The sequence below is a fragment of the Scyliorhinus canicula genome, chromosome 1 (genome assembly GCF_902713615.1).
Source record: "Scyliorhinus canicula chromosome 1, sScyCan1.1, whole genome shotgun sequence".
In the NCBI taxonomy this organism is placed as follows: Eukaryota; Metazoa; Chordata; class Chondrichthyes; order Carcharhiniformes; family Scyliorhinidae; genus Scyliorhinus; species Scyliorhinus canicula.
The window spans coordinates 113,305,897-113,332,030 of record NC_052146.1 but is presented as its reverse complement, the minus strand read 5'-3'; the positions used below and the strand labels follow the sequence as shown (position 1 = coordinate 113,332,030).

The 26,134-nt window shown below is 49.8% G+C and overlaps 1 protein-coding gene across 3 annotated transcripts in view; it reads right to left on the bottom strand.

Moving 5' to 3' along the window:
* Positions 1-26,134, bottom strand: part of LOC119966427 (ribosomal protein S6 kinase 2 alpha-like) — a 491,201-nt gene that overhangs the window by 200,358 nt on the left and 264,709 nt on the right. For all 3 annotated transcript variants that reach the window (XM_038798070.1, XM_038798079.1, XM_038798087.1), the window contains one exon: positions 13,827-13,943. In XM_038798070.1, the coding sequence (XP_038653998.1) occupies positions 13,827-13,943 (117 nt within the window). The remainder of the gene's footprint in view (positions 1-13,826; positions 13,944-26,134) is intronic.

Sequence of the window (26,134 nt, the reverse complement as noted above, 5' to 3'; positions counted from 1 at the left end):
TTAAACTAAGGGGGGAATAAAGTCGTATTGTATCAGAATCCAATTTTTTCATGTTTAATCAATGTTTTTTCCTTGTTGGAAAAACTAATCATCGGTGCCTCTGTTCCTCCACATTTTGTGAAAAAAAAGGTTATGGTCTTTTGGGCCAGGGTTCCATTCTGGGATTTTCAGTTTGAACATCAACTGGGATTATAATAGAGCACTCATCAAATGCTCAAGGAACATCCATGATTGAACTTTTGACTCGGGAACAAACCACATATCTGGAAGGCGGTTTGCTTCAGTGATTTATATTAGACAATTAGGAAGTTTTCGAATCAATGGAAAGTGAAGAGAGGCTTGAAATGTGTCACGTGCAAGATTAACATATCATTACATTTTTTTAGTGTCTAAGAAGGTGTCTGAGAGCTGATTTCTGATCTCAAGCAAAGATATTGTTTTGTTTGAAAATAAGGAGTAGCTCTAATCAAAAGGCAACAAAACTGCACACTTTTATCTCTACAATAATGATTGCATTGGTGGAAAACTACTTTGAAGAAATAACTAAATGCTTTTATTTATGTTTCTGTCGTCGCCACAACAAGCGATTGATTTAGATCAGTCTTATCCAACCATTTTCCTCGGTGGGCCACATTTACAGATTTTTCTCACTCAAGGGACCAATGAGCAAATTTCTGTATCATTGGATCAGATGAGGCTGAGGAAGGGATGGATGGGGCAAGTGTTCCATTCGGTGTTAGAAATGAAGACGTGGGACTTCCGGTGGTGGCCATGGAGTCAGAGGTCGCACATTTTGTAGCTCCCACTCGTGACGGACCTTTCCCCCCGACTTTTTTCGAGTTTTATTTTGAAAAATCGGGAGAGGATGGCTCAGTGAGGAGGAATCCCTCACCAGTATATTGAGACGTGGACCAGAAGTGGCCGTATAAGAAGGAAAAAGCAAGTAGAGAAGGCACGTGTAAAACCCATAGCACAGAAAAACATGGCGGAGGTGCAGGGTATGGGCTCAGCGGCCCAATGATCAATGGAGCAGCTGTGAAATTTATTCAGAAGGGTTTCGCCAATCAAAAAGAGGATGGCGTAGACCCGATCAAGGCATCGATCGACCGGGTGAAACAAGGGCTGGAAGCCCAAGGTCAGGCAATCCAGAAGGTTGAGGAGAAGGTGGTCGAGCATGAGAAACACCTAACTGCGCTGGAGTTACAGGTGGGACTGATGAGGGATCAGCAGAAAAGGCTGCAGGAGAAGGTGGAGGACCTGGAGAACAGGTCCCGCCGACAGAACTTGAGGATCGTGGGCCTCCTGAGGGCGACTAGAGAACGGATGCAAGGCCATATGTGGCGAATATGCTTGAGAAGCTAACGGGCGATGGGGCAGTTGCCAACCCTTGGAAGTGCATAGAGCACACAGAACGGTTGCGAGGAGGCCGTGTGTGAACGAGCCGCCGAGGGGGATGGTGGTGGTGTAAATGCATCAGTTCCTGGATAAGGAACAGATTTTGAGGTGAGCCAAGCAGACACGGAGCTGCAAGTGGGAAAACAGCATGCTGCACATCTACCAGGACCTGCATGCAGATCTGGCCAAGAGAAGAGCGGGATTCAACAGAGTAAAATTGGTCCTTCTCAAGAAGAAGGTGAAGCTTGGACTGCTTTATCCAGCTCGCTTATGGGTCACCTATGAAGAGCAGCAGCTTTATTTTGAGACTCCAGATGAGGCGATGAACTTTGTTAAAAGTGAAGGACTGGCAAGGAGATCACTGAACTCTCGAGACGGGTAATGCTCTATCGATTTTGTTAAAGTGATTCTCGCTTTTGCACTATATGTGAAATAGTTTTTAATATTGATTTTTGGGCTGTTGCTCAGTTTTCTAAGTTAACTTAGTGCTGGTGGGGGAAGGGTGCGATGGATCTTCTTTGTTTTTTCTTTTTTTTCTTTGGGGTTGGTTGGAACTGTGTTTTTTGAATATGTAGTGCTCTGTGTAACAAGGGGCTATTTCTGTTTCTAAAATTAACTTTGTTCTATTGGTAAGGGAGGAAGACCGCTTTAGCACTATGTTTATAAATTCATGTACATTGTTTATTTTGTTGTTGTTGTAAAACCATAAATACCTCAATAAAATGTTTATGAGTTGGGGGAGGGATTTTTCTTTTTCTGCTGTTTGTTTACTGGGGATTGTGATTTTTTGAATATGTATGTCCAAGTTGTGGGGGGGGGGGAGAGAACAATGGAGAGATAGGGGCTGAGATTCTCTCCTACCCGGCGGGGCGGGGGATCCCGGCGTGATGGAGTGGTGTGAACCACTCCGGCGTCGGGCTGCCCCAAAGGTGCGTAAGTCTCTAACATTGAGCGGCTAGGCCCGCGCCGGAGTGGTTGGCGCTCTCCTGACTGGCGTGGAAGGCCTTTGGCGCCACGGCAGCTGGGGCCGAAAGGACTTCGCCGGCCGGCGGAAGTCCGCGCATGCGCTGGAGCGTCACCAGCTGCTGACGTCATCCTCGCGCATGCGCAGGGGAGGGGGTGAAGACCATGGCGAAGGCGGAAGGAAAAGAGTGCCCCCACGGCACAGGCCTACCCGCCGATCGGTGGGCCCCGATCGCGGGCCAGGCCACCGTTGGGGCACCCCCAGTGGCCAGATCGGCCCGCGTCCCCCCCTCCCCCCAGGAACCCGGAGCCCGCCCACGCCCGCTGGTAAGGTAGGTGGTTTAATCCACGCCGGCGGAAGAAGCATGACAGCGGCAGGACTTCGGCCCATCGTGGGCTGGAGAATCGCTGGGGGTGGGGGGCACGCCGACCGGCGCGGAGCGATTCCCGCCCCGCCGAATTTCCAGTGCCGGAGAATTCGGGACACAGTGGGGGCGGGATTGACCCCGGCCCCCGGCGATTCTCCGGCCTGGCAGGGGGTCGGAGAATCCCGCCAAGGATGTCTGGTGCCATGGGCGGGAGCAACCAGGTTAGCTAAGTCAGCTGGCTCATGGAACATGGAAGCACAGTGGGGGGCGAGCAGGTGATAAGTTTGATATGGGGGGTTGGGTTATTGGTGCTGTTACTAGGGATGAGGGGGGAGGGGGTGAGCTGCTTTGCTGACAGGGGAGGAACTGTTACTAGGGGACAAATAGGAGGTCTGGAACGGCGGATGCCCGAGGGCAGGCTTGAGGAGGCGAGGGACGCGAGTTGCAGGCTGGCCTAAGAAGGATAATGGCTAGTTGGCAGGAAGCCCCCGACTAGGCTGATTACTTGGAATGTAAGAGGGCCAAACGGGCCGGTCAAGAGGTCTCGCATGTTCGCGCATCTGAGGGGATTGAAGGTGGACGTGGCAATGCTACAGGAGACACACCTGAAGGTTATAGATCAGACCAGATTGTGGAAGGGGTGGGTTGGCCAGGTATTCTATTCAGGGCTGGACTCTAAGACCAGGGGGTTGCAATCCTGATTAACAAACGGGTGGCATGAGGCAGGGAGAATAGTGTCAGATACGGAGGGTAGGTACCTAATGGTGAGTGGGAAGCTGGATGGGATGCAGGTGGTACTTGTGAGCATCTACGCACCAAACTGGGATGATGTGGAATTTATGAGGCGGGTGTTAGGTAAGATCCCAGACCTAAAGTCACATAATCTGACCATTGGGAAGGGGGGGGGGGGGGGGGGGGGGGAGGCTTCAATACAGTAATTGATCCAGGATTGGACCGGTCAAAACTAGGACAGGGAGGGTGCCTGCCACGACAAGGGAATTGAAGGGATTTATGGAGCAGATGGGGAGAGTGGACCCATGGAGGTTTGGACGGCTAAGAGCGAAGGAGTTTTCTTTTTTCTCCCATGTCCACAAGGTATATTCTCGGATCGACTTTTAAAATTCTGAACAGGGCTCTACTGCCTGGGGTGGTGGATAGCGAGTACTCGGCAATTGCGGTGTCGGATCATGCCCCACATTGGGTTGATATACGGATTGGTATGGAGAGAGGGTAGCGCCTGTTATGGAAGTTAGATGTGGGGCTATTAGCAAATGAGGCAGTCTGTGGGCGGGTGAGTAAGTCCATTCAGAACTAGCTGGAAATAAATTATATGGGGGAGGTCTCGGCAGTAACGGTCTGGGAAGCTCTGAAGGCAGTGGTCAGGCGGGAATTAATTTCAATACAGCCCCATAGAGAAAAGGTGGAGCAAGCAGAGAGATACGTTGGTTGGGGTGATACTCGAGGTGGATAGGAGATATTCAGAAGCCCTGGACCGCAGGGTTACTGAAGGAGCAGCGGAGGTTACAGGTGGAGTTTGGGCTGTTATCTACAGGGACGGCGGTGGAAGAACTGAGACAGGCAAGGGGAGCGGAGTATGAGTATGGGAAAAGGCAAGCAGAATGTTAGTGCACCAGCTGAGGAAAAGGGAGGCAGCCAGGGATCGAAGCTGGGGCCTCGGCGCCATGAGACAGCAGGGAGAATAAAGAACAGAGGTGGGAATGCGGTCCTGGACCCAGTGGGGGTAAATGAGATGTTGAAGGACTTCTACAGTAAATTATACAAGTTGGAACCCCCGGCTGGGGTTGAGGAGATGAAGCAGTTCTTGGGGCAGTTGAGGTGTCCGAGGGTGGAGGAGGAACAGGTGGAAGGGCTGGGAGCCCCAATTGAAATTGAGGAAATAATGGAGGGGTTGGAGGGCATGTAGTTGGGCAAGGCCCTGGGGCCGGACGGTTACCCGGGGAATTCTACATGACGTTTTCGGAGATATTGAGCCCACTGCTGGTGAGGACATTTAATGAAGCAAGGAGAGGGGAGTCCTTCCCCCAACAATGTCACAGGCCTCGATTTCACTGATTCTGAAATGGGAGAAGGATCCTGAGCAATGCGAGTCAAACAGGCCAATCTCCCTTTTGAATGTGGACGCCAAACTGCTGGCGAAGGTACTGGTCACAAGGATAGAGGACTGTGTTCTGGGGGTGATAGGGGAAGACCAGACGGGCTCTGTAAAGGGCAGGCAACTCACGGCCAATGTTAGAAGGCTCTTAAACGTTCTCATGATGCCCTTAGAGGAAAGGGAGATGGAGGTGGATGGTGGCGATGGATGCGGGGAAGGTTTTTGATCGGGTGGAATTGGATTACCTGTGGAGGTGTTATGAAGGTTCGGGTTTGGGCAGGGCATTATTGACTGGGTGCGATTGCTGTATCCCTGCTGTTGTTTGCTCTGGCCATAGAGATAGATTTTAGGGGAATTTGGCAGGTTTCTGGAGTATAAATTGAACAGGGGAAAAGCGAGATGTTCGTGATCCAGGCAGGAGGGAAGGAGAGGAGACTGGGAGAGCTGCCATTTAGAATGGTGGAAAGGAGCTTTCGCTATCTGGGAATCCAGGTGGCTCGGGAATGGGAGACATCGCACAAGTTAAACCTGCCCTGGCTAGTAGAACAAATGGAAGGGGGCTTTAAGAGATGGGACATGCTCCCTCTATCACTGGCAGGGAGGGTACAGACCATGAAAATGATGGTCCTCCTGTTTGTCTTTCAGTGCCTCCCCATCTTTATCCTCAGGGCCTTTTTAAAACGGGTGAATGAGGTGATTTTGGGCTTTGTGTGGGCGGGTAAAACCCCGGGAGTGAAGAAAGTGTTGTTGGAGCATAGTAGCGGGGAGGGTGGGTTAGCGCTGCCGAACTTTTGTTCTGGGCGGCTAATATAGCCATGATCAGGAAGGGGGGGGGGGTCGCTGTGGGAGTGAGTAGAGGCTGCATCGTGTAAGAACACAACTTTGAGGGGACTGATAATGGCACCCATTCTGTTCCTGCCCGCCCAGTACTCCGCAAGCCAGTGGTATTGGCGGCTCTCAGAGTCTGGGGGCACTGGAGGAGATACAGGAGAGTGGAGGGAGCATCGGTTTAGGCCCCGATCTACAATAGCCATCGGTTTGTACCGGGTAGACTGGATGGAGGGTTCCGGAGATGGCAGAGAGCAGGAACCGAGAGGATGGGCGATCTATTTACAAACAGGAGCTTCCCTAGCTTGAAGGATTTAGAGGAGAAATTTGAATTGCCAGCATGGAATGGGTTTAAGTATTTGCCGATACAGAATTGTTTGAGAAGGCAGGTTCCGACCTTCCCGCACCACGGGATGTACAGGATCGGGTAGTTTCCAGAACATGGGTGGGAGAGGGAAAGGTACCCGATATCTACCAAGAACTTATGGAGTCGGAGGAAACATCGATAAAGGACCTAAAGGGCAAGTGGGAAGACGAGCTAGGGGGAGAGATAGAGGCGGGTCTGTGGACGGATGCCTTAAGCAGGGTTTTTTTTTTTAAATTTAGTGTACTCAATTCATTTTTTCCAATTAAGGGGCAATTTAGAGTGGCCAATTCACCTACCCTGCACATCTTTGGGTTGTGGGGGCGAAACCCACGCAAACACGGGGAGAATGTGCAAACTCCACACGGACAGTGACCCAGAGCCGGGATCGAACCTGGGACCTCAGCGCCGTGAGGCAGCAGGGCTAACCCACTGAGCCACCGTGATGCCTGCCTTAAGAAGGGTTAACACATCCTCATCATGTGCCAGGCTTAGCCTGATACAACTCAAGGTATCCGCCGGGCACACATGACGGTGGCCCAGATTAGCTGGTTTTTTGGGGTAGAGGACAGGTGTGCGAGGGAGGGCCAGCAAATCATGTCCACATGTTTTGGGCATGCCCAAAGTTTAGAGGGTTTCAGCAGGGCTTTGCTAAGGCTATGTTCACTTCAAACACGGGCGGTGCCAAGTCCAGAGGTGGCGATCTTTGGAGTGTCGAAAGAGCTGGGAGTCCAGGGGACGAGAGAGGCTGACGTCTTGGCCTTTGCCTCCCGGGCAGCCCGGAGATGGATCGGAGATTCGCCGTGGTGCCAGAGGAGGGGTTGTTAAAGGAGAGGCAGAGGCTCCAGATGGTGTTTGGGTTAGTATCAATGGGGGAGGCAGTATGGCAGCTGCTGAGAGCCAGAGGGCCAGTGTACAGGTATGGGGAAAAGGCGAATAGGATGCTGGCCCACCAGCTGTGGAAGCTGAGAGCCGGAGAGATCGGTAGAGTGAAGGATGAGAAGGGTAAGGTGGTGGCGGACCCAAAGGGGGTGAATTGGGTATTTGAGGCTTTTTACAGGAGTCTGTATGAGTCGGAGCCCCTGCCTGGGGAGGAGGGGATGAGATGGTTCCTGGACAGGTTAGGAGTTTCCCAGGGACAGGGGTCCCTGATCGGGCTGAGGGAGGTGATGGCCAGAGCGGGTGAGATGCAGGCAGAGAATATCCTGGGACCAGAATAGTTCCCAGCAGAGTTTTATAAGACATTTGATGTGGAGCTGGGGTCGTTGTTGGTGAGGACCTACAATGAGGCAAGAGGTAGTGGGGAGCTTCCCCAATATTGTTGCAGGCATCCATCTCCTTGATTTTGAAAATGGATAAGGATCCGGAGCAGTATGGGTGGTACTGCCCGATATTGCTGCTTAATGTTGATGCAAGGCTATTGGCGAAAGTGTTGGCGTCGTGGATAGAGGACGACGTGCTGAGGGTGATAAGGGTGTGCAGGTTGCTTAATGTGATTATGATGCCCTCGGAGGGGCAGGAGATAGAAGTAGTAGTGGCAACAGATGCGGAGAAGGCCTTTGATCGGGTGGAGTGGGCGTATTATTGGAGGTATTGGGTCTGTTTGGGTTTGACCAAGAGTTTGTGGACTGGGTTTCACTGTATGCAGATGATCTGCTGCCATACCTTTCAAACCCAGTGGGCAGCTTTGAGAGGATCATGGAGATCCTGAGCAAATTTGGCTGGTTTTCGGGATATAAATTGAACATGGAGCCATGTGTTTCCGAGGGCAGGAGAGGAGGTTAGGGGAGTTGCTGTTATGGGTGGCAGGAGCAAGTTTTTAATATTTAGGTAGCGCCGAGTTGAACCCAACCACACAAATTGAACTTGGGAAGGTTGGTGGAGGGAATGAGGTGGATTTCAAGAGGTTGGATGTGTTGCCGCAGTCACTGGCTGGGCGGTGCAGACAGTTAAAATGACGGCGCTGCCCAAGTTCTTGTTTGTATTCTAGAACCTCCCCATCTTTGTCCTCAAGTCCATTTCTAGGAAGGTGAACGGGATAATTTCATGGTTTGTTTGGGCAGGGAAGAACCCGCAGGTGAGGAGGGTGTTTTTTGGAGACCAGGCAAGGGGAGGGGGATGGGGGCTGGCGTTGCCAAACTTGATGAATTATTATTGGGTCGCAAACATCGCAATGGTGAGGAAATGGGCTGTGGTCTGGGGGCAGATTTAGCTCACCAGGCTAAATCGCTGGCTTTTAAAGCAGACCAAGCAGGCCAGCAGCACGGTTCGATTCCCGTACCAGCCTCCCCGGACAGGCGCCGGAATGTGGCGACTAGGGGCTTTTCACAGTAACTTCATTGAAGCGTACTCGTGACAATAAGCGATTTTCATTTCATTTCATTTTCATTTCATTTCATTTTCTGATGGAGGCGACGTTGTGTAGAGTGACGGGTTTGAAGGCACAGCTGTTGGCACCCCTTCTGTTCTCACCAATCCAGTACTCTGTGAGCCCAGTGTTGGGTCGATGTTATGGGTGTAGAGCCTACGTAGGCAGCATTTCGGGTTGGAGGTATGTCGTTGTGGGCGACAATAAGTGTCAATCACAGGTTTGTGCCGGTGTGATTGGATGAGAGGTTCCAGGGGGTGGCGGCAGGTGGGGACTTGTTTATAGGGGGCAAGTTGGCAGGTTTGGAAGAGTTGGCGGAAGCGTATGAGCTGCCCAAAGGAAATGGTTTCAGATAACCTCAGTGAGGGATTTTGTTGGGAGAGAAGTGCCGTCCTTCCCGAGGCTGTCGGCTCTGGTGTTGCAGGACCAGTTGCTGTCGGAGGATAATGTTGGGGAAGGGAGGGTGTCTGGTATCTACAGTGAATTGGTGGAGAGGGAGGGCACGCTGGTGGAGGAGGTTAAGCCCAAATGAGAGGAGTTGGAAGGTGGGTGGGGCATGGGAGAAAGCCCTGCGGAAAGTGATGGCGTCTTCGTCATGTGCGAGGTTAAGCCTCATGCAATTTAGGGTGGTGCATAGGGCCTACATGACGGTTGCAAGGATGAGCCAATTCTTTACATGGGTGGAGGATAGGTGTGGGTGGTGTTTGGGGGGGGAGGGGGTGAATCGCATCTAAATGTTTTGGGCATGTCCAAAGCTGAAGGAGTTTTGACAGGGGTTCTCGGATGTTCTAACCGCGATTCTGGGTGTGGGGTTGGCACCAAGATGGAGGTGGCGATTTTCGGGGTGTCGGAAGATCTGGGAGTCCAGGTGGGGAGAAAGGCCGGCATGCTGGCCTTTGCCTCCTGAATAGCCCAGGGGCTCAATTCTCGTTGAGTTGGCTGAAGGCAGGAGTATGGGTGAGCAACCTGGCAGGATTCCTACAGTTGGAGGTCAGTTCGCTTTGCAGGGGGTTGGAGGAGGGGTTCACCTGGAGGTGGAAGCCATTCATTGATTACTTCAAGGTGGATTGAGGGTCAGCAGGGGAGAGAGGGTAGAGGTAAGGGGGAAAACATTAGGAAGGCGGGGTGCGGTGCGGTGTTGGTGTCAGGGGAGATTAGGGGTTTGTGGTTTCTGTTGATGTTCAAGTCTTCTGATATTTTTAATATACATATAAATTATATATATATTAGACACTTTAAAAAAGAAATGTAATGTACCCAATTTTTTTCCAATTAAGGGGCAATTTAGCATGGCCAATCCACCTAACCAGCTCATCTTTGGGTTGCGGGGGTGAAACCCAGTTCGTTCAATATTGTGACCCTACCATCAGTGTATAGGTCCCTGACTGTCAATGTCCCCCTGTCCTGTCTCCAACTTTTGAAAGTGGCGTCAGTGAGTGCTAGTGTGAACCTGTGGTTATTGCAGATAGCAGCTTTGTCAGACATTTCCATCAGTCTGAATTGCTGCCGTAGTTGGTTCCGAGCACATATCGCTCCAACACCTCTATGAGGTACTTCCATTCAACTCTGTCGAAGGCCTATTCTGCGTCCAGGGAGACCATCACCTCAAGTGGCTCTGACCTCGGATGGGGTCATGATTACGTTCCGCAGGCTCCTGATGTTCGATGTTGGCTGTCTACCTCTGACAAAGCCTGTTTGATCCTCTGCGACCACCTCTGGTAGGCAGTCTTCTAGCCTTTTGGCTTGGATCTTGGCCAATATTTTGGTGTCTACATTTAGTAGCAAGATGGGTCTGTATGAACCGCATTCAGTCGGGTCTTTGTCTTTCTCACGTATTGAACATCCTCCTTTTTATGTTCTTGTTGGATGGCCTGATTTATATTACAAGAACACTTGTAGCTAAAGCTATAAACGATTTATTAACATTAGCTGTGGGTAAACTAGAGGCAAAACGACTTCTGGTGACGGTGATGAGCTTAGCGGACATACATCAGGTGGCTCTCCTCCCAACCAGAATCAAATAAGTACTTGAAAATTGAAAGCAAAATAACCTCAACAGAGGAAAGAAATCAACCCCAAAAGAAATACCAGCATACGAGAGCTTGAGGGTCCGTAGGGATGGCAGAAGTAGTGAAAGGACCACGAACAGCAAGCGGACAAACCAGCGGACACAAAGTGCGAGGGGGCCCTGGGCACCCAAGAGAGGGAGACAATTGACCCGAGCATCAAATTCCACCTCGCCACCTGGAGACTGATGGAAGACCTTCCTCAAGAAGGAGCTGGCCGCCATGAAAGAAGCAATCTGAATTGAAATCCAGGTGGCGGTCCCAGGTGGTGGTGATATTTACCGTACAAAAACAATTGCAGGTTGGGGAAGAAATTGGAGGAGAGGACGATCCACAACCTCGAGAGAGCCTCGAGGGACCAAGGCGACGGGATTGTCTTTCTGGATTGTCTTTCAAAAGGTTGGTGGCGGCCCAAGGGAGCTGAAAGGGGTAGGTCGAGGACCAGGAGAACAGGTCCCGGCGACAGAATGTTTGAATTGTGGGCCTGACAGAAGGCATGGAGGGTAGAGACCTAACCTGCACATCTTTTGTGTTCTGGGGCGAAACCCACGCAAACACGGGGAGAATGTGCAAACTCCACACGGACAATGACCCAGAGCTGGGATTGAACCTGGGGCCTCGGTGCTGTGAGACAGCAGTGCTAACCACTGCGCTACCGAGGTGCCCTTGAGCCTGACAAATCTTAAATGTTTGTTCCAAAGACAGCTCCGATTCCCTCAGCAACCGTTCCGTCAGCATATTTTCAGTCACACCAAACACAATCTGGTCCCGAATCATGGAAGATTTGACCGCAGAAAAATTACAGGTTTTAGCTTTTAACTTAAATCAGTGATGAAATGATCTATGGATTCTCCTGTCTTCACTAAACGTGATCCAAACACATAGAATTCATAAATTTCACACTTTCTGGGAGTGCAATGTGCATCAAATCTTCAAATTACTTCATTAAAATTTTTACTATCTTCATCATTTGCAAATTAAAGGTATTAAACAGAGCAATTGTTGGGGCACTGCCGCTGTTAGGAGCATTGCTACCTTACACGAATCTTATTGATCTTCTAAATTTACTGCAGCAAGATACAGGTTCAATTGTTTAAACACACGCCAGTTGCTGTCCACATTATCATGAAATCTGAGACCATAAGATATAGGAGCAGAATTAGGCCACTTGGTCCATCGAGTCTGCTCCGTCATTCAATCATGGCTGATATTTTTCTCATCCCCATTCTCCTGCCTTCCCCCCCATAACCCTTGATCCCCTTATTAATTAAGAACCCATCTATCTCTGTCTTAAAGACATTCAGTGATTTGGCCTCCACAGCCTTCTGCGGCAAAGAGTTGTACAAATTCACCACCCTCTGGCTGAAAAAACTCCTCCTCATCTCTGTTTTAAAGGATCATCCTTTTAGTCTGAGATTGTGTCCTCTGCTCCTAGTTTTTCCTACAAGTGGAAACATCCTCTCCACGTCCACTCTATCCAGGCCTCGCAGTATCCTGTAAGTTTCAGTAAGATCCCCCCTCATCCTTCTAAACTCCAACGAGTACAGACCCAGAGTCCTCAACCGTTCCTCATACGACAAGCTCTTCATTCCAGGGATCATTCTTCTGAACCTCCTCTGGACCCTTTCCAAGACCAGCACATCCCTCCTTAGATATGGGGCCCCAAACTGCTCAGAATACCCCAAATGGGGTCTGACCAGAGCCTTATATCGCCTTAGAAGTACATCACTGCTCTTGTATTCTCGCCCTCTCGACATGAATATTAACATTGCATTTGCCTTCCTAACTGCCGACTGAACCTGCACATTAACCTTAAGAGAATCGTGACCAAGTCCCTTTGTGCTTCGGATTTCCTAAGCATCTCCCCATTTAGAAAATAGTCTATGCCTCCATTTCACCTTCCAAAGTGCATAACCTCACATTTTGCCACATTGTTTTCCATCTGCCACTTCTTTGCCGACTCTCCTAGCCTGTCCAAGTCCTTCTGCAGCCCTCCTGCTTCCTCAATACTACCTGTCCTGCTACAGATCTTTGTATCATCTGCAAACTTAGCAACAGTGTCTTCTATTCCTTCTTCCAGATAATTAATGTATATTGTGAAAAGTTGTGATCCCAGCACCGATTCCTGAGGCACACCACGAGTCACTGGCTGCCATCCTGAAAAAGACCCCTTTCTCCCCATATTGGTGGCTTCAAAGACTCTATGTTGTTAATTCCTGCAGTCTGCAAAATCTCTGTGGACCTCGTGGCAGGCTTTCTCAGTGTTTAATACAATCCAGCCCCGGTACCATGTTCTGTTCTCGTTGGATGGCCTAATTTATATTACAAGAACACTTGTAGCTCAAGCTATAAATGATTTATTAACATTAACTGTGGGTCAACTATATACAAAACAACAGATGAATAACAGCATGATTCTGAACAAGCAACCTCTCTGTCCAACCAGTCTGCGGTCACCTGACTCCAACATTCACTGATATACTAATGAGACTCCTAGTGATCAGTCAGTGAATTACAACACAACCATGTTATCGCTACACTCCTCATGTCTGCCAGGGTTTCCACCAGGTGCTCTGGTATCCTCCTAGTCCAAAGGTGTGCTGGTTTGGTGGATTGGCCATGATCAATGCGTGGGGTTACAAAGATAGGGCGGGAGAGTGGACCTAGGTAGATTGCTCTTTCGGAGGGTCGATGTACACTCGATGGGCCAAATGGCCTCCTTCTACACTGTCGGGATTCTATAGAAATGTAACTCCCAAAAAATGCAAGTTTACGTTGCTGGGATGTTAAAATGTTACAATTCTGAAATCCAACCCAAAACCACATTCTTCCAATTTTACAAAGCAAGGCATAGAGGCAGGTGATTTGTTTGCAGCCTGCTGAAAAAAAATAGATAGGGCTGAGATATTGTTAAATGGGAAAAGCAGAATAATAACCAACAGCTGCTGTCAGTTTCCTGCACTGCAGCGTGCCTTAAAGGAAACACTGCCCCTAGCCCTGACCCTTCCAATCTCTCCCCATTGATACTTCCAATTTCCTCCACAAGGGCTATGATCTCATCTGTTCTGGCCTCTAATATTGCCTGTAGCTTCTGATCGCCTGACAAGTTGTTTTGACAGCACTCACACGTCTCTCCACTCTCCCTTTGTTGCAACCTGTTCGTAAAAGCCTACCTGACGATAGTCTCTTAATCTGGCTGGCTACAGCAGAGAAATTGAGACTTAAAAAAAAATACTTTGTATTTGTCTTTGTTAAATTTGGCAGGAAAATCCATTCTTCAAGGAACTTTCAGCTCCCTCTCCGCTTCAAATTAATATTCAGTCCACTGTTTAAGAGTACTGAGATCACATGACATACTGACCTTTCCAAAGGATCCCTGACCAAGTACTTTCAGCAGCTCGAAATGGGAAGGATCTGCTTTCTCTGACCCCTCTTTCACATGATGTGTGATGTTGATCTCTTTAATGTTCTCTTCATCCTGAAATATAAGGTTAACATTGTTAATAATCAAGTGCTCTTTCCAACTCACTCCATTCACAATAAAAGGAAGCCTTCCATTAAAACTTGTAACCTTATATAAATCATAAATGTGTAAAATGAATAAGGTCACAGATCAGCCACGACCTGTGACTAGCAGATCAGATTCAAGAAACCAAACAGCCTACTCTTGTTCTATGGTAGAACATTATAGAAATAACAATTTCCCTATACTAGAATTGGAAGCATCAAAGGCCAATGCTCAATGCCTGATTGTGCCCTTCCAAAGTCGGAAAACGTCCCACTCCCTTTCAAAACCGTCTTTACCACTTTATCACCCAAGCCTCAAAAGGCATAACCTTGACCCCCATCCTTGAAAAATATCATCCCATTTCTAAAAAGCCCTTTGCTCTTCAAAGTCCTCGATGTTTTGTTGTCCTGTGCCCATCACACAATGCCTTATCTGAATCTCTCTACTCCGGTTTCGCCCCCGACCACAGTACTGAAATAATCAGTCACAGGTGACATTTTCTGTGCACTACCCCATCTTATCCTTTTCAACATTTGTGTGTTCTCTGACATGAATGGCAACATCATCCTCCTGCAATACTACTCCTCTATTGTCCAGCTGAGTGGGTTTGTCCACGTTTGGTTCCACTCTTGGCTATTTAATCATAGCCAAAGCACCTTCAACAATTACTTCTCTTGCACCCGTACCATTAACTCTGAAATCCAAAAATAATCTACCCAAGGTTCCCTACTGCTCCACATGCTAAAACTCGGAAACATCACCTCAGGACATGGGATCAGCTTCACATACATGTTGAGATTGCCCAGGTTGACCTTTTCAAACCTCTTTAGGCCCCTGAACTACCTTCACGTCGTCAGTCTGCTGGTCCAACATCCAGTGTTGGGTGAATTGCATTTTTCTCCACTGAAATACTGTTAAGACTGAAGCCATCACCTTAGGTTCCAACTTATATCTCATGCATGTGATCTCATCCAATTCCCTTGCCATATCTGGTCTCAATTATTTGAAAGCTCTCCCAATCAGCCTCCCACCTTCTAGTTGCCATAAATTTTGCCCATTCAAGATTCTGCTATTATTTTGCTAGCCCACACCAAGTTTTGATCACCCATCACCTTTATGCTTGCTGAACTACAGTGGCTCACACTCCCCCATCACCTCCAATTTAAAATTAGCAGCTTTTGTGTCAAAGTGCTTCCAGGGCCTCGCCCCTACCCTATCTATCTTTGTAAACCTCCAAGAACTCAGCTATCCTCCAACTGTGGCCTTTTATGCACCCCCCACCTCCCTTGCCCCTCAGCTGACAGCCATGCCTTCAGCTGTTGAGGATCTAAGCTCTGGAATTCTCCCCTTAAACCTTTCAACATTCTGGTCCTCCTCCAAGCATTACTTAAATTCTTTCATCAAGATTTTAATTATGTGTCCTCCTTTCTTCAGCTTGTCAACTTTTGTCTGATTACTAGTTGGCGAAATGCCTTGGAATATTTATGCCTGTGACTATTTGTGTGTTTGTTTTTCATTAAAATGTTTTTAAGGAGAAATTTAGCGTGGCCAATCCACCTACTTTGCACATCTTAGGGTTGTGGGGATGAGACCCCCACAGACACAGGGAGGATGTGCAAACTCCACACAGACAAACTCCAAGGGCCAGGCTCGAATCTGGGCGGTATGAGACAACAGTGCTAACCACTGCACCACCGTGCCGTCCTGCTATTCATGACAATAATTGTTCTCTGTGTGACTCTCCACGCTGCCAATATACTTTTCAACCAGTCCCACTGGGAGGGTGTCTGTGACCACATAGAATGTTTGCCCCTTCCTTATCTCTGGGTTTAAATAGATTTTGTTGCCCTGGGTGTGACTGTATGTTTCGTCACACAAAACATAATCACTGTGAATCTGTTAACACATCTTTGTGATTGCGGTTTCTGTTCTTTACGAAATGAAGTTAGAAATGAAATGATGAGAAAATGTAGAAGACATTCTCTGCTGGTACTTTTCCCTGGAAAATGCCTTGGAACATTTCCCTACATTAAATGCCCTGTGTTATTCTTAAGGACACTTATAGAAAAGTTTAGAGGAGATGTACGGGGTGGGTTTTTCACGCAAAGAGTGGTGGGTGTGTGGGACCTGCTGCCAGAGGATGTGGTGGAAGCAGACACATTAGCAACATTCACGAGGCATCTGGATAGGTCACATGAATAGGGAGGAAATAGAGGAATATGGACTGAATAAGAGCAGAAGGTTTTTTTTTAGTTAGGGCATCATGATCGGCACAGATTTGGAGGGCTGAAGGACTGTGCTGTACTTTTCTTTGTTCTTTGTAGATGAACTGGGAATCAATGAAGCAGATAATCAGCCACCTTTCCATAGAAATCCATAACTTTGGCTCCTTCATGGCTCCAACTTTGGCTCCTTCATGGCTCCAAATGGTCTCTCGAATGATTCCAGTGTTTCACTTATCATTTTAACAGTAGCTAAAATAATCTGTTCTGATTGAGATCAAACCATCCATTCTGCAGGTCAAAATCATCATTTAAAACTCATTGTGTGAAAACTGGAGTAAATGGGAATACGGGTGAAAACTCTCCACTAGTTAGAGTCATACCTGACACAAAGTAAGATGGTTGTGGTTCGCACTGCAGCTTCACAGCGCCAGGGACTGGGTTCGATTCCCACTTGGGTCACTGTCTGTGTAGAGTCTGTGCGTTCTTCCCATGTCTGCATGGGTTTCCTCCGGGTGCTCACAAGTCCCGAAAGACGTCCTGTTAGGTAAATTGGACATTCTGAATTCTCCCTCAGTGTACCTGAACATGCGCCGGAGTGTGGCGACTGGGGGATTTTCACAGTAACTTCATTGCATTGCTAATGTAAGCCTACTTGTGACACTAATAAAGATTATTATTATTATGGTAAACATCACTGCAGGAATTATTCAGGTTAGTGTCCTAGGTGCAACCACCTTCAGCTGCTTTGCCAATGACCTTTCCTTCCATCAGAAGGTCAGAAGTGGGTATGCTCGCTGATGGCTGCACAATATTCAGCACCATTCATGATTCCTCAGATACTGAAGGATTCCATGTCCAAATGCAGTAAGCCTTGACAAACTCCAGGCTTCAGCTGACAACTGGCAAGTAAGATTCATGCCACGCAAGTACCAGGCAATGATCATCTCAAACAAGAGAGAATCTAACCCCTGGCTCTAAGCTTTCTCAGAAATATGGCCAAATTACAAGAGACGCTGTAGCATGATAGGAAATTTGGTCAAGTAAAAATACGAAAGAAATCATAGAGGTCTGAAACATTTCCGGAAATCCAGTTTCTTCAACAAGAAGCTGCATATCCCAAGCCTCAAAAGGAGATTGTCAACAGCTGCGTGATAAGGCAAAAGAAAACAACTATATGACAAAGAAAGCTGGAGGGTGTTTGAAACCAGGCGACTGGAGACATTGAAACTGTTGATTTGGAAGCTGTTTTATGGCGTAATGGAACAAATGGATCGTGTTTATTGTATCTGTGAAACACAACCGCAGCAGCCAGAGGGTAATAAAACTGACATCATCAAATCTACGAGAAGTTGGAAGAAATAATATAAAAGAAGCAAAGATTTGAAATTTCATCAACGAGAACGCAGGGAATAATCATTGCAGAAGCATACTCAAGAGTCAAGAACTCGGTGAGCAATAAAGCATCCTTTCAGAAAGCCTGGCCAGTTGTTCTGATTGGGGTCACGTTTGAGTTTGATTTAGGAGTTGAGTGAGTTATCACTGATTGAGTTAAAGTCTTTGTGACATTTATTAAGTTAAAGTTTGTGTGAAGGGTTTTTATTAAGGGTTAAGTATTAGTCTGTGTGACAATAATCAACTGCATAAATATCTTTGTGACACATTTGATCCGAATAGAGTAAACTTGATTGAAGAATACTTGTACAAGTAGTTTGTGTGACGTGTCAGTTGTGACCCTCACCTAGGAGGGGCAATATTATTGCTCCTTGCCATTCAATGGCATTACCATCACCAAATCCTGTTTATCCTGGGGGTTACCATTGAACATAATCTGAACTAGACTAACCATATAAATACTATGGCTATAAGAGAAAGTCGGGGCTAGGAATCTTGCAGTAAGTAACTCACATCCCGACTACCCAAAGCCTGTCTACTATATACAAAGCACTCTCCCCTTGGCTGGATGAGTGCAACTCCAACACCATTAAAGAAGATTGACACCATCCAGGGCATCGCAGCCTGCTTGATTGGTACCCTTCCACAAACATGCAATCCCTCCACCACCAATGAACAGTGGCAGTGGCAGTGTGTACCATCTACAAGATGCGCTGCAAGAACTCACCAAGGCTCCTTCAGCAGCACTTCCCAAACTCAGGACCACTGCCAATTAGAACGATGGAGGTTGAGGGGTGACCTGATAGAGGTCAACAAGATTATGAGGGGCATGAATAGAGTGAATGGGTAGGAACTCCTTCCCAGGGTGGGTCAGTCGCCAGGCAGCAGAGGTTTAAGGTCCATGGGTCAACGGTTAGAGATGTGCGAGGCAGGTTTTTTTTTAAACAGAGGGTGGTGAGTGACTGGAAGGCGTTGCCAGGGGAGGTTGAGGAAGCAGATACATTAACGGCATTCAAAAGACATCTCGACAAATACATGCCAAAGTCAACTGAAATTACACTTAGAAATCTTTGGGGAGAATCGCACCCATACTTCCAAGTCAGAATGGGTGTATGATTTGGAGAGAAATCTGCAGGTGGTGGCGTTCCCATGTGACTGTTGCCCTCGGCTTTAAAGGTGTTAGAGGTCGCGTATGGGGGTGTGGAATGGTGATGTTGAAAGAGTTTCATCTACACACTGCTTCCAATGTGTGCCAGTGGTGGAGGGAGTGAATATTTAAGGTGATGGATACCAATTGAGCAGGCTGCTTTATCCTGCATGGCACCGTTCTCTTCAACTATTGTTGGAGTTGCAGTCATCCAGGCAAATGGACAGTATTCCAACACACTCATGACTTGCATCTTGTAGATGGTTGACAAGCTTTAGGGAATTAGGAGGATAGATACTCGCTGTAGAATTCCAGTCCCTGACGTGCTCTTGTATATATAGTATTTATATGGCTGCTCCATATAGAAACATAGGCCCATCGAGTCTGCATCTGCCCTTGGAAAGAGCACGCCACTTAAGCCCACGCCTCCACCCAGTAACCCCGTCACCCCACCTAACCTTTTTGGAAACTTAAGGGCAGTTAAGCTTCTGGTCAGAATGTTGATGGTGGGTATTCAGCAATGGTAATGTCATTGATTTCAGTCCAAAGATGTGGAGGTTAGGTGGATTGGCATGCTAAATTACTCAGTGTCCAAAAGTGAGGTGGGGTTCCGGGGATAAGGCAGGGGATTGGGCCTCAGTAGGGTGCTCTTTCGGAGGGACAGTGCAGACTTGATGGGCCAAATGGCCTTCTTCTACACTGCAGGGATTCTATGAATCTATCCCATGATTCTAGGAATGCCAAGAGGAGAAGGATAAATGTTCTCTTGTTAGAGATGGTCATTGCCTAGCACTTATTCGTATAAATGTTGCTTGCTTGTAACATATCAGCACAAGTCTGAATGCTGTCCAGGTTTTAAGCATGCAGGCATGTACTGCTTCATTATCCTAAGAGTCACCAATGGAACTGAACATTGTGCAATCAGCAAACTTCCCAACTTCTGACTTGGCATTGGAGGGAAAGCATTGATGAAGCTGCTGAAGGTGGTTGTGCCCTGAGGTACCTTACTTGGAGAACTGAATAAGTACAAGTCCCAAGTAAAATAAATGTCATCATGTTTAATCAAACATAAAATAGAACTCAATGGCCTATTAGTATCTTGCGCCACTCTATAAAGTAATTTTTGGACTTCCGGTTGCGGTGATGCGGAGCTAAGCCGCATGTTCGGTAGCTCCCGCTATTTTTGGACTTTCGGGCTCTTTTAAGGGCCTGTAGTGGCGCTGGTTCGACTTTCCCCCGGGTGGGAACGCGGTGACTGTGCTCAGCTGCCGGTGGATGGGCTGGATCAGGAGCGGAGCGGTCAGAAAATCGACTTTGAAGCAGAGAAAGGTGCGAGGCAAGGAAAACAAGATGGCAGCTGGCGGGGAACCGGTAGCGTGGCAGCAGTGGGCGCAGGAGCAGCAGGAGCTGCTCCAGCGCTCCTTCAGGGAGCTGAAGGCTGAGACCCTGGAACTGTTTACGGCCTCGCTGGACAAGATCATGGCGACTCAGACGGCTCAGGCTGCAGAGATCCAGCAGCTACAGCTAAAGACCTCGGAGAACGAGGACGAGCTCCTGGGCCTAGCAGTGAAGGTGGAGTTGAACAAGGCGCTTCACAAGAAATGGCTGGCAAGGATGGAGGAGTTGGAGAACCGCTCCCATCGGAAGAACCTGCGGATTTTGGGCCTCCCGGAGGGGCTGGAAGGTTCGGATTTGGGGGCCTACGTGGTTGTGATGCTGAACTCGTTAATGGGCGCAGGGTCGTTCCAGGGGCCCTTGGAGCTGGAGGGGGCCCATCGAGTGCTGTTGAGGAAGCCCAGGCCGAACGAGCCGCCTAGGGCGGTGCTGGTCCGCTTTCACCGCTTCGTTGACTGTGAGTGCATGCTGAGATGGGCGAAGAAGGAAAGGAGCAGCAGGTGGGAGAATGCGGACATTAGGATCTATCAGGACTGAAACGTGGAGGTGGCGAAGAGGAGGGCTGGCTTCAATCGGGCGAAGGGAGCGCTTCACAAGAAGGGGGTGAAGTTTGGCCTGTTACAGCCGGCTCGCCTTTGGGTCACTTACAAGGACCACCAGCTCTACTTTGACTCTCCGGAGGAGGCCTGGGCTTTTGTCCAGGCAGAGAAATTGGACTCAAACTGAGGACTGGTGAATGAAGGCTTTGTCCTCCTTGGTATCCTTTCGTTTTTATTCGCTGTGTTTGATGTTCCTTTTTCGTTGCTCTGCTTCTTCATTTTTTGGGGCTGTTATTTATTTACTGTGGTGCTTTTTAGTTTTTTACACTGGTGGAGGGTGGGGGAGCAGTTCGCGGTCCCGCTGGGTCATGTGCCCGTCTTTTTCCCGTGTGTTCGGCTGGGGGGAGCGGGGTTCTGGATGGAAGCGCGGGCTTTCTTCCCGCGCTGGAGGAGTTGGGGGCGGGACCGGCACTAAGAGGGGAGATTGGTGGTTACGTTGCATTGGGGGGGGGGGGGGGGGGTCGTCGGTATGGCAGGGGTAGCCGGGGTCAGCAGGAGTCGGCTGACTTACGGAAGTACAATGTTAGGGGTTACACAGCTAGGGGTGGCCCTAGCTCCGGGGGGGGGGGGGGGGGGGGTGCCGGGTTGCTGCTGCAGGGGCCGTAGGGAAACGGCTGGTGAAGGGGGGGCTGGGAGGGAGGGGGGGGGTCTGCCACCGTGGGGAACGGGCCTGGGGGGGTTCCCTGGGCACGTGGTGAGCCATGGGAGAGCTATGGCTGATCGGCTCAGAGGGAGGGGGAAGACCCCCCAGATTCGGCTGGTCACATGGAACGTGAGGGGGCTGAATGGACCGGTGAAGCGGTCCCGGGTCTTGGCGCACCTGCAGGGGCTGGGAGCGGACGTGGCTATGCTCCAGGAGACGCACCTTAAGGTGGCGGATCAGGTGAGGCTGAGAAGAGGCTGGGTAGGACAGGTGTTTCACTCGGGGCTCAATGCGAAGAATCGAGGGATGGTAATCTTAGTCGGGAAGAGCTTATTGTTTGTTGCGTCTAATGTGGTGGCGGACAGCGGTGGTAGATATGTAATGGTGAGTGGTAGACTTCGGGGGAGCGGGTGGTTCTGGTCAATGTGTACGCCCCCAACTGGGACGATGCGGGCTTCATGCGGCGCATGCTGAGCCAGATCCCGGACCTGGAGACGAGGGGTTTGATCCTGGGTGGGGACTTTAATACGGTGCTGGATCCGGCTCTGGATCGCTCGAAGTCTAGGACGGGCAAGAGGCCGGCGGCGTCCTCGGTGCTGAGGGGGTTCATGGATCAGATGGGAGGGGTAGACCCTTGGAGGTTCTTGAAGCCGAGGGGTAGGGAGTTCTCCTTTTTCTCCCATCTTCACAAGGCTTATTCCCGGATTGACTTTTTTGTTCTCAGCAGGGCGCTGATCCCGAGAGTGGTGGGGGCGGAGTATTCGGCGATAGCCATATCTGACCATGCTCCGCATTTGGTGGACCTGGAGCTGAGGGAGGGGAAGGATCAGCGCCCGCTATGGAGGTTAGATGTGGGGCTTCTGGCAGAGGAGGAAGTGTGTGGCCGGGTCCGTAGGGGTATACAGGGGTATTTGGAAGCCAATGACAACGGGGAGGTGCAAGTTGGGGTGGTTTGGGAAGCGCTGAAGGCAGTAGGTAGAGGGGGGCTTATATCCATTCGGGCGTACAGGGAGAGGGGGGAGAGGATCGAGAGGGAGAGGGTGGTGGAGGAAATGGCAAGGGTGGATTGGAGGTATGCGGATGTCCCGGAAGAGGGGCTTTTGAGGAAGCGGCGCAGTCTCCAAGCGGAGTTCGATATACTGACCACCCGGAAGGCGGAGGCGCAGTGGAGGAGGGCGCAGGGGGCGGTATGCGAGTATGGGGAGAAGGCAAGTCGGATGCTGGCCCACCAACTCCAGAAGCGGGAGGCGGCGAAGATACAGGGGGAGTCACAGATGCAGGAGGGAACTTGGTGCGGGGTGGCAGGGACATCAATGGGGTGTTCAGATCCTTTTACGAGGGGCTGTACTGGTCGGTGCCCCCTCGGGAGGCGTGCGGAATGGACCGCTTTCTGGATGGGCTGGAGTTCCCAGGAGTGGGTGGAGGGTCTGGGGGCCCCAATCGAGTTGGGGGAGCTGATGGAGGCGCTGGGGAGCATGCAGACAGGGAAAGCACCGGGACCTGACGGGTTCCTGGTGGAATTTTACAAGAAGTTTTCAGATCTGCTGGGCCCGCAGGTTGTAAGGACCCTGAACGAGGCAAGGGAGGGGGGGGGGCTCGGCCCCCGGCAATGTCTAGGGCAATCATCTCTTTGATCCTGAAGCGGGACAAGGACCCCCTCCAGTGTGGGTCCTATAGGCCGATCTCGCTCCTTAACGTGGACGCAAAGTTGTTGGCAAAGGTACTGTCAAGAAGGGTGGAAGATGTGGTCCCGATGGTTATCCATGAGGACCAAACGGGGTTTGTGAAGGGGAGGCAGCTGAATGTCAATGTACGGCGGCTTCTTAATGTCATGATGATGGCGCCGGTGGCTGGGGAGGCGGATATAGTAGCATCGATGGATGCGGAGAAAGCTTTTGACAGGGTGGAGTGGAGTTACCTGTGGGAAGTGCTGAGGAGGTTTGGGTTTGGTGAGAGATTCATCAGCTGGGTGAAGTTGCTGTACAGCTCCCCGGTGACGAGTGTGGTGACGAACGGGAGGTCGGATTGAGCCCTTGGCCATGGCGCTGAGGGATTCGAAGATCTGGAGGGGGATTGAGCGGGCGGGGGGGGGGGGGGGGGGAAAGAGAGGAGGAGCACCGGTTGTCGTTGTACGCAGACGATTTACTGTTGTACGTCGCGGATCCAGCTGGGGGGATGCCAGAGGTGTTGAAGATACTTGGGGAGTTTCGGGACTTTTCGGGGTACAAGCTCCACGTGGGGAAGAGTGAGCTGTTTGTGTTGCACCTGGGGGACCAGGAGAGGGAGATAGGAGAGCTCCCATTGAAGAGGGCGGAGAGGAGCTTTAGATATCTTGGAGTCCAGATAGCTAGGAACTGGGGAGCCCTGCACAGGCTTAACTTTCCGAGGCTGGTGGAACAGATGGAGGAAGAGTTCAGGAGGTGGGACGCGCTGCCGCTTTCGTTGGCAGTCAGGGTCCAGTCGGTTAAAATGACGGTACTCCCGAGGTTTTTGTTTCTTTTCCAGTGCCTCTCCATATTGACTCTGAAGGCTTTTTTCAAAAGGGTGATTAAGAGTATTCTGGGGTTTGTGTGGGTGCGGAAGGCCCCGAGGGTAAGGAGGGTATTCCTGGAGCGAAGAAGGGAGGCAGGCGGTTTGGCGCTGCCCAACCTGTGTGGGTATTACTGGGCTGCGAATGTGGCGATGATTCGCAGGTGGGTGATGGAGGGGCAAGGTGCCACATGGAAGAGGCTGGAGGTGGCATCCGGTGTGGGTACGAGTTTGGGGGCATTGGTGACGGTCCCGCTTCCGCTCCCCCCGGCAAGATATTCCACGCGTCCGGTGGTGGTGGCGTCCCTCAAAATTTGGGGGCAGTGGAGGCGGCACAGGGGGGGAAGTGAAGGCCTCAGTGTGGGCCCCGATACGGGGCAATCACCGGTTTGCACCAGGGAGAATGGATGGTGGGTTTTTGAGTTGGCATAGGGCAGGCATCAGGCGGGTGGGGGACCTTTTCCTCGATGGAAAGTTTGCGACTTTAGAGGAGTTGGAGGGGAAGTGGGGCCTCCCCCCGGGAATGCTTTCAGGTATATGCAGATTAGGGCGTTTGTTAAGCAGCAGGTGGCGGAGTTCCCGCTGCTGCCGCCTAGGGGGGGTGCAGGATAGGGTGCTCTCGGGGATGTGGGTCGGTGAGGGTAGGATCTCGGCGGTTTATCAGATGATGCAGGAAGAGGAGGAGGCCTCGGTGGAGGAGCTGAAAGCGAAGTGGGAGGAGGAGCTAGGGGAAGAGATTGACGATGGGACGTGGGCAGATGCCCTGGGGAGGGTGAACTCGTCCTCTTCTTGCGCACGGCTCAGCTTAATTCAGCTGAAGGTGCTGCATAGGGCGCACATGACTGGGGCCAGGATGGGCCGGTTCTTTTGGTGGGGGGGGGAGGGGAGAAGAGGAGGAGGACAGGTGCGGGAGGTGTTCGGGAGGCCCGGCGAACCACACCCACATGTTGTGGCCATGTCCGGCGTTGGAGGGGTTTTGGAAGGGGGTGGCGGGGACTTTGTCCAAGGTGGTCGGTTCCAGGGTGGAGCCGGGCTGGGGGCTCGCGATCTTTGGGGTAGCATCGGAGCCGGGAGTGCAGGAGGCGTGAGAGGCCGGTACACTGGCCTTTGCGTCTCTAGTAGTCCGGCGTAGGATTCTCTTACAGTGGAGGGACGCAAAGCCCCCAAGCCTGGAGGCCTGGATCAATGACATGGCTGGGTTCATCAGGCTGGAAAAGATTAAATTTGCCCTGAGGGGGTCGGTACAAGGGTTCTTCCGGCGGTGGCAGCCTTTTCTCGATTTCCTGGCGGAAAGGTAGAGGGTGGTCAGTCTCAGCAGAAACCCAAGGGGGGGGGGGGGGTTCGGAGTCTGTTAAGGGGGTTTGTTTTTGCGTCGGGGTGTTTGCTATTTTTTTTTCTTTCTTGTATTGTTATTAGTTATTAATTTATTACTCTGTATTGGGGGGGATTTCTGTTTCTGTTTAGTTTTACACCTTGTTTACTTTAACTGTTGGGAGAAAATTTGTTCTTGAAAAATTTGAATAATAATTATTTAAAAAAAAATGTAAAGTAATTTTCACCCCATGCCAGAAGAGGGCCCTCAATCCTAAAAATCCCAAAGCTGACAATTAACATCGGAAGTATAAGTCCTGACAGAATATTTTAATAATCTTATTTAGTAGTGATATAGTTCACCCCCAGAGTCTAACATTACAAGAATATGAATGCTATTGCTGGTGATAGATGATGTCAACGCAAATAGCTGGTAAGAGGCACCATATCTTCCTACTTCCTTCGCTGTCTATTTTGAAATACATTTACAGCTTGTGACACTTGCAAAATCTATTGTGATGCCATTCAAATACAATCTTTGTTGGACAAAGTTCTGGTATTAGAAGCTGAGGTACGCAAATCTGGAGAGGATCTTTTGATTTTCCTTAGAAAGGTGACAGACTGCAGTCCTATGAATCAGAAAGCAGTAGTGCATGGGAGTATTTAGTCAGGACGGGAGCATTATGGAGGCCTTTAATACATTTTATTCTTTGTTAGGAACCACGCTGGAGACCAATAAATGTTATGATCCTGGACCAGACCCCGACGTTCGTGGTACAATTAATGTTTTGTTTAAAGTAAAGATTCAAGACACTTGCTACAAGAATAAAGTTACAAGATCCCATGGGCTTTGAACAAAAATAAGCTTTACTATAAAAAGTCAGAAAGATAAAATAAATTAGAATATCTATCATGTACTC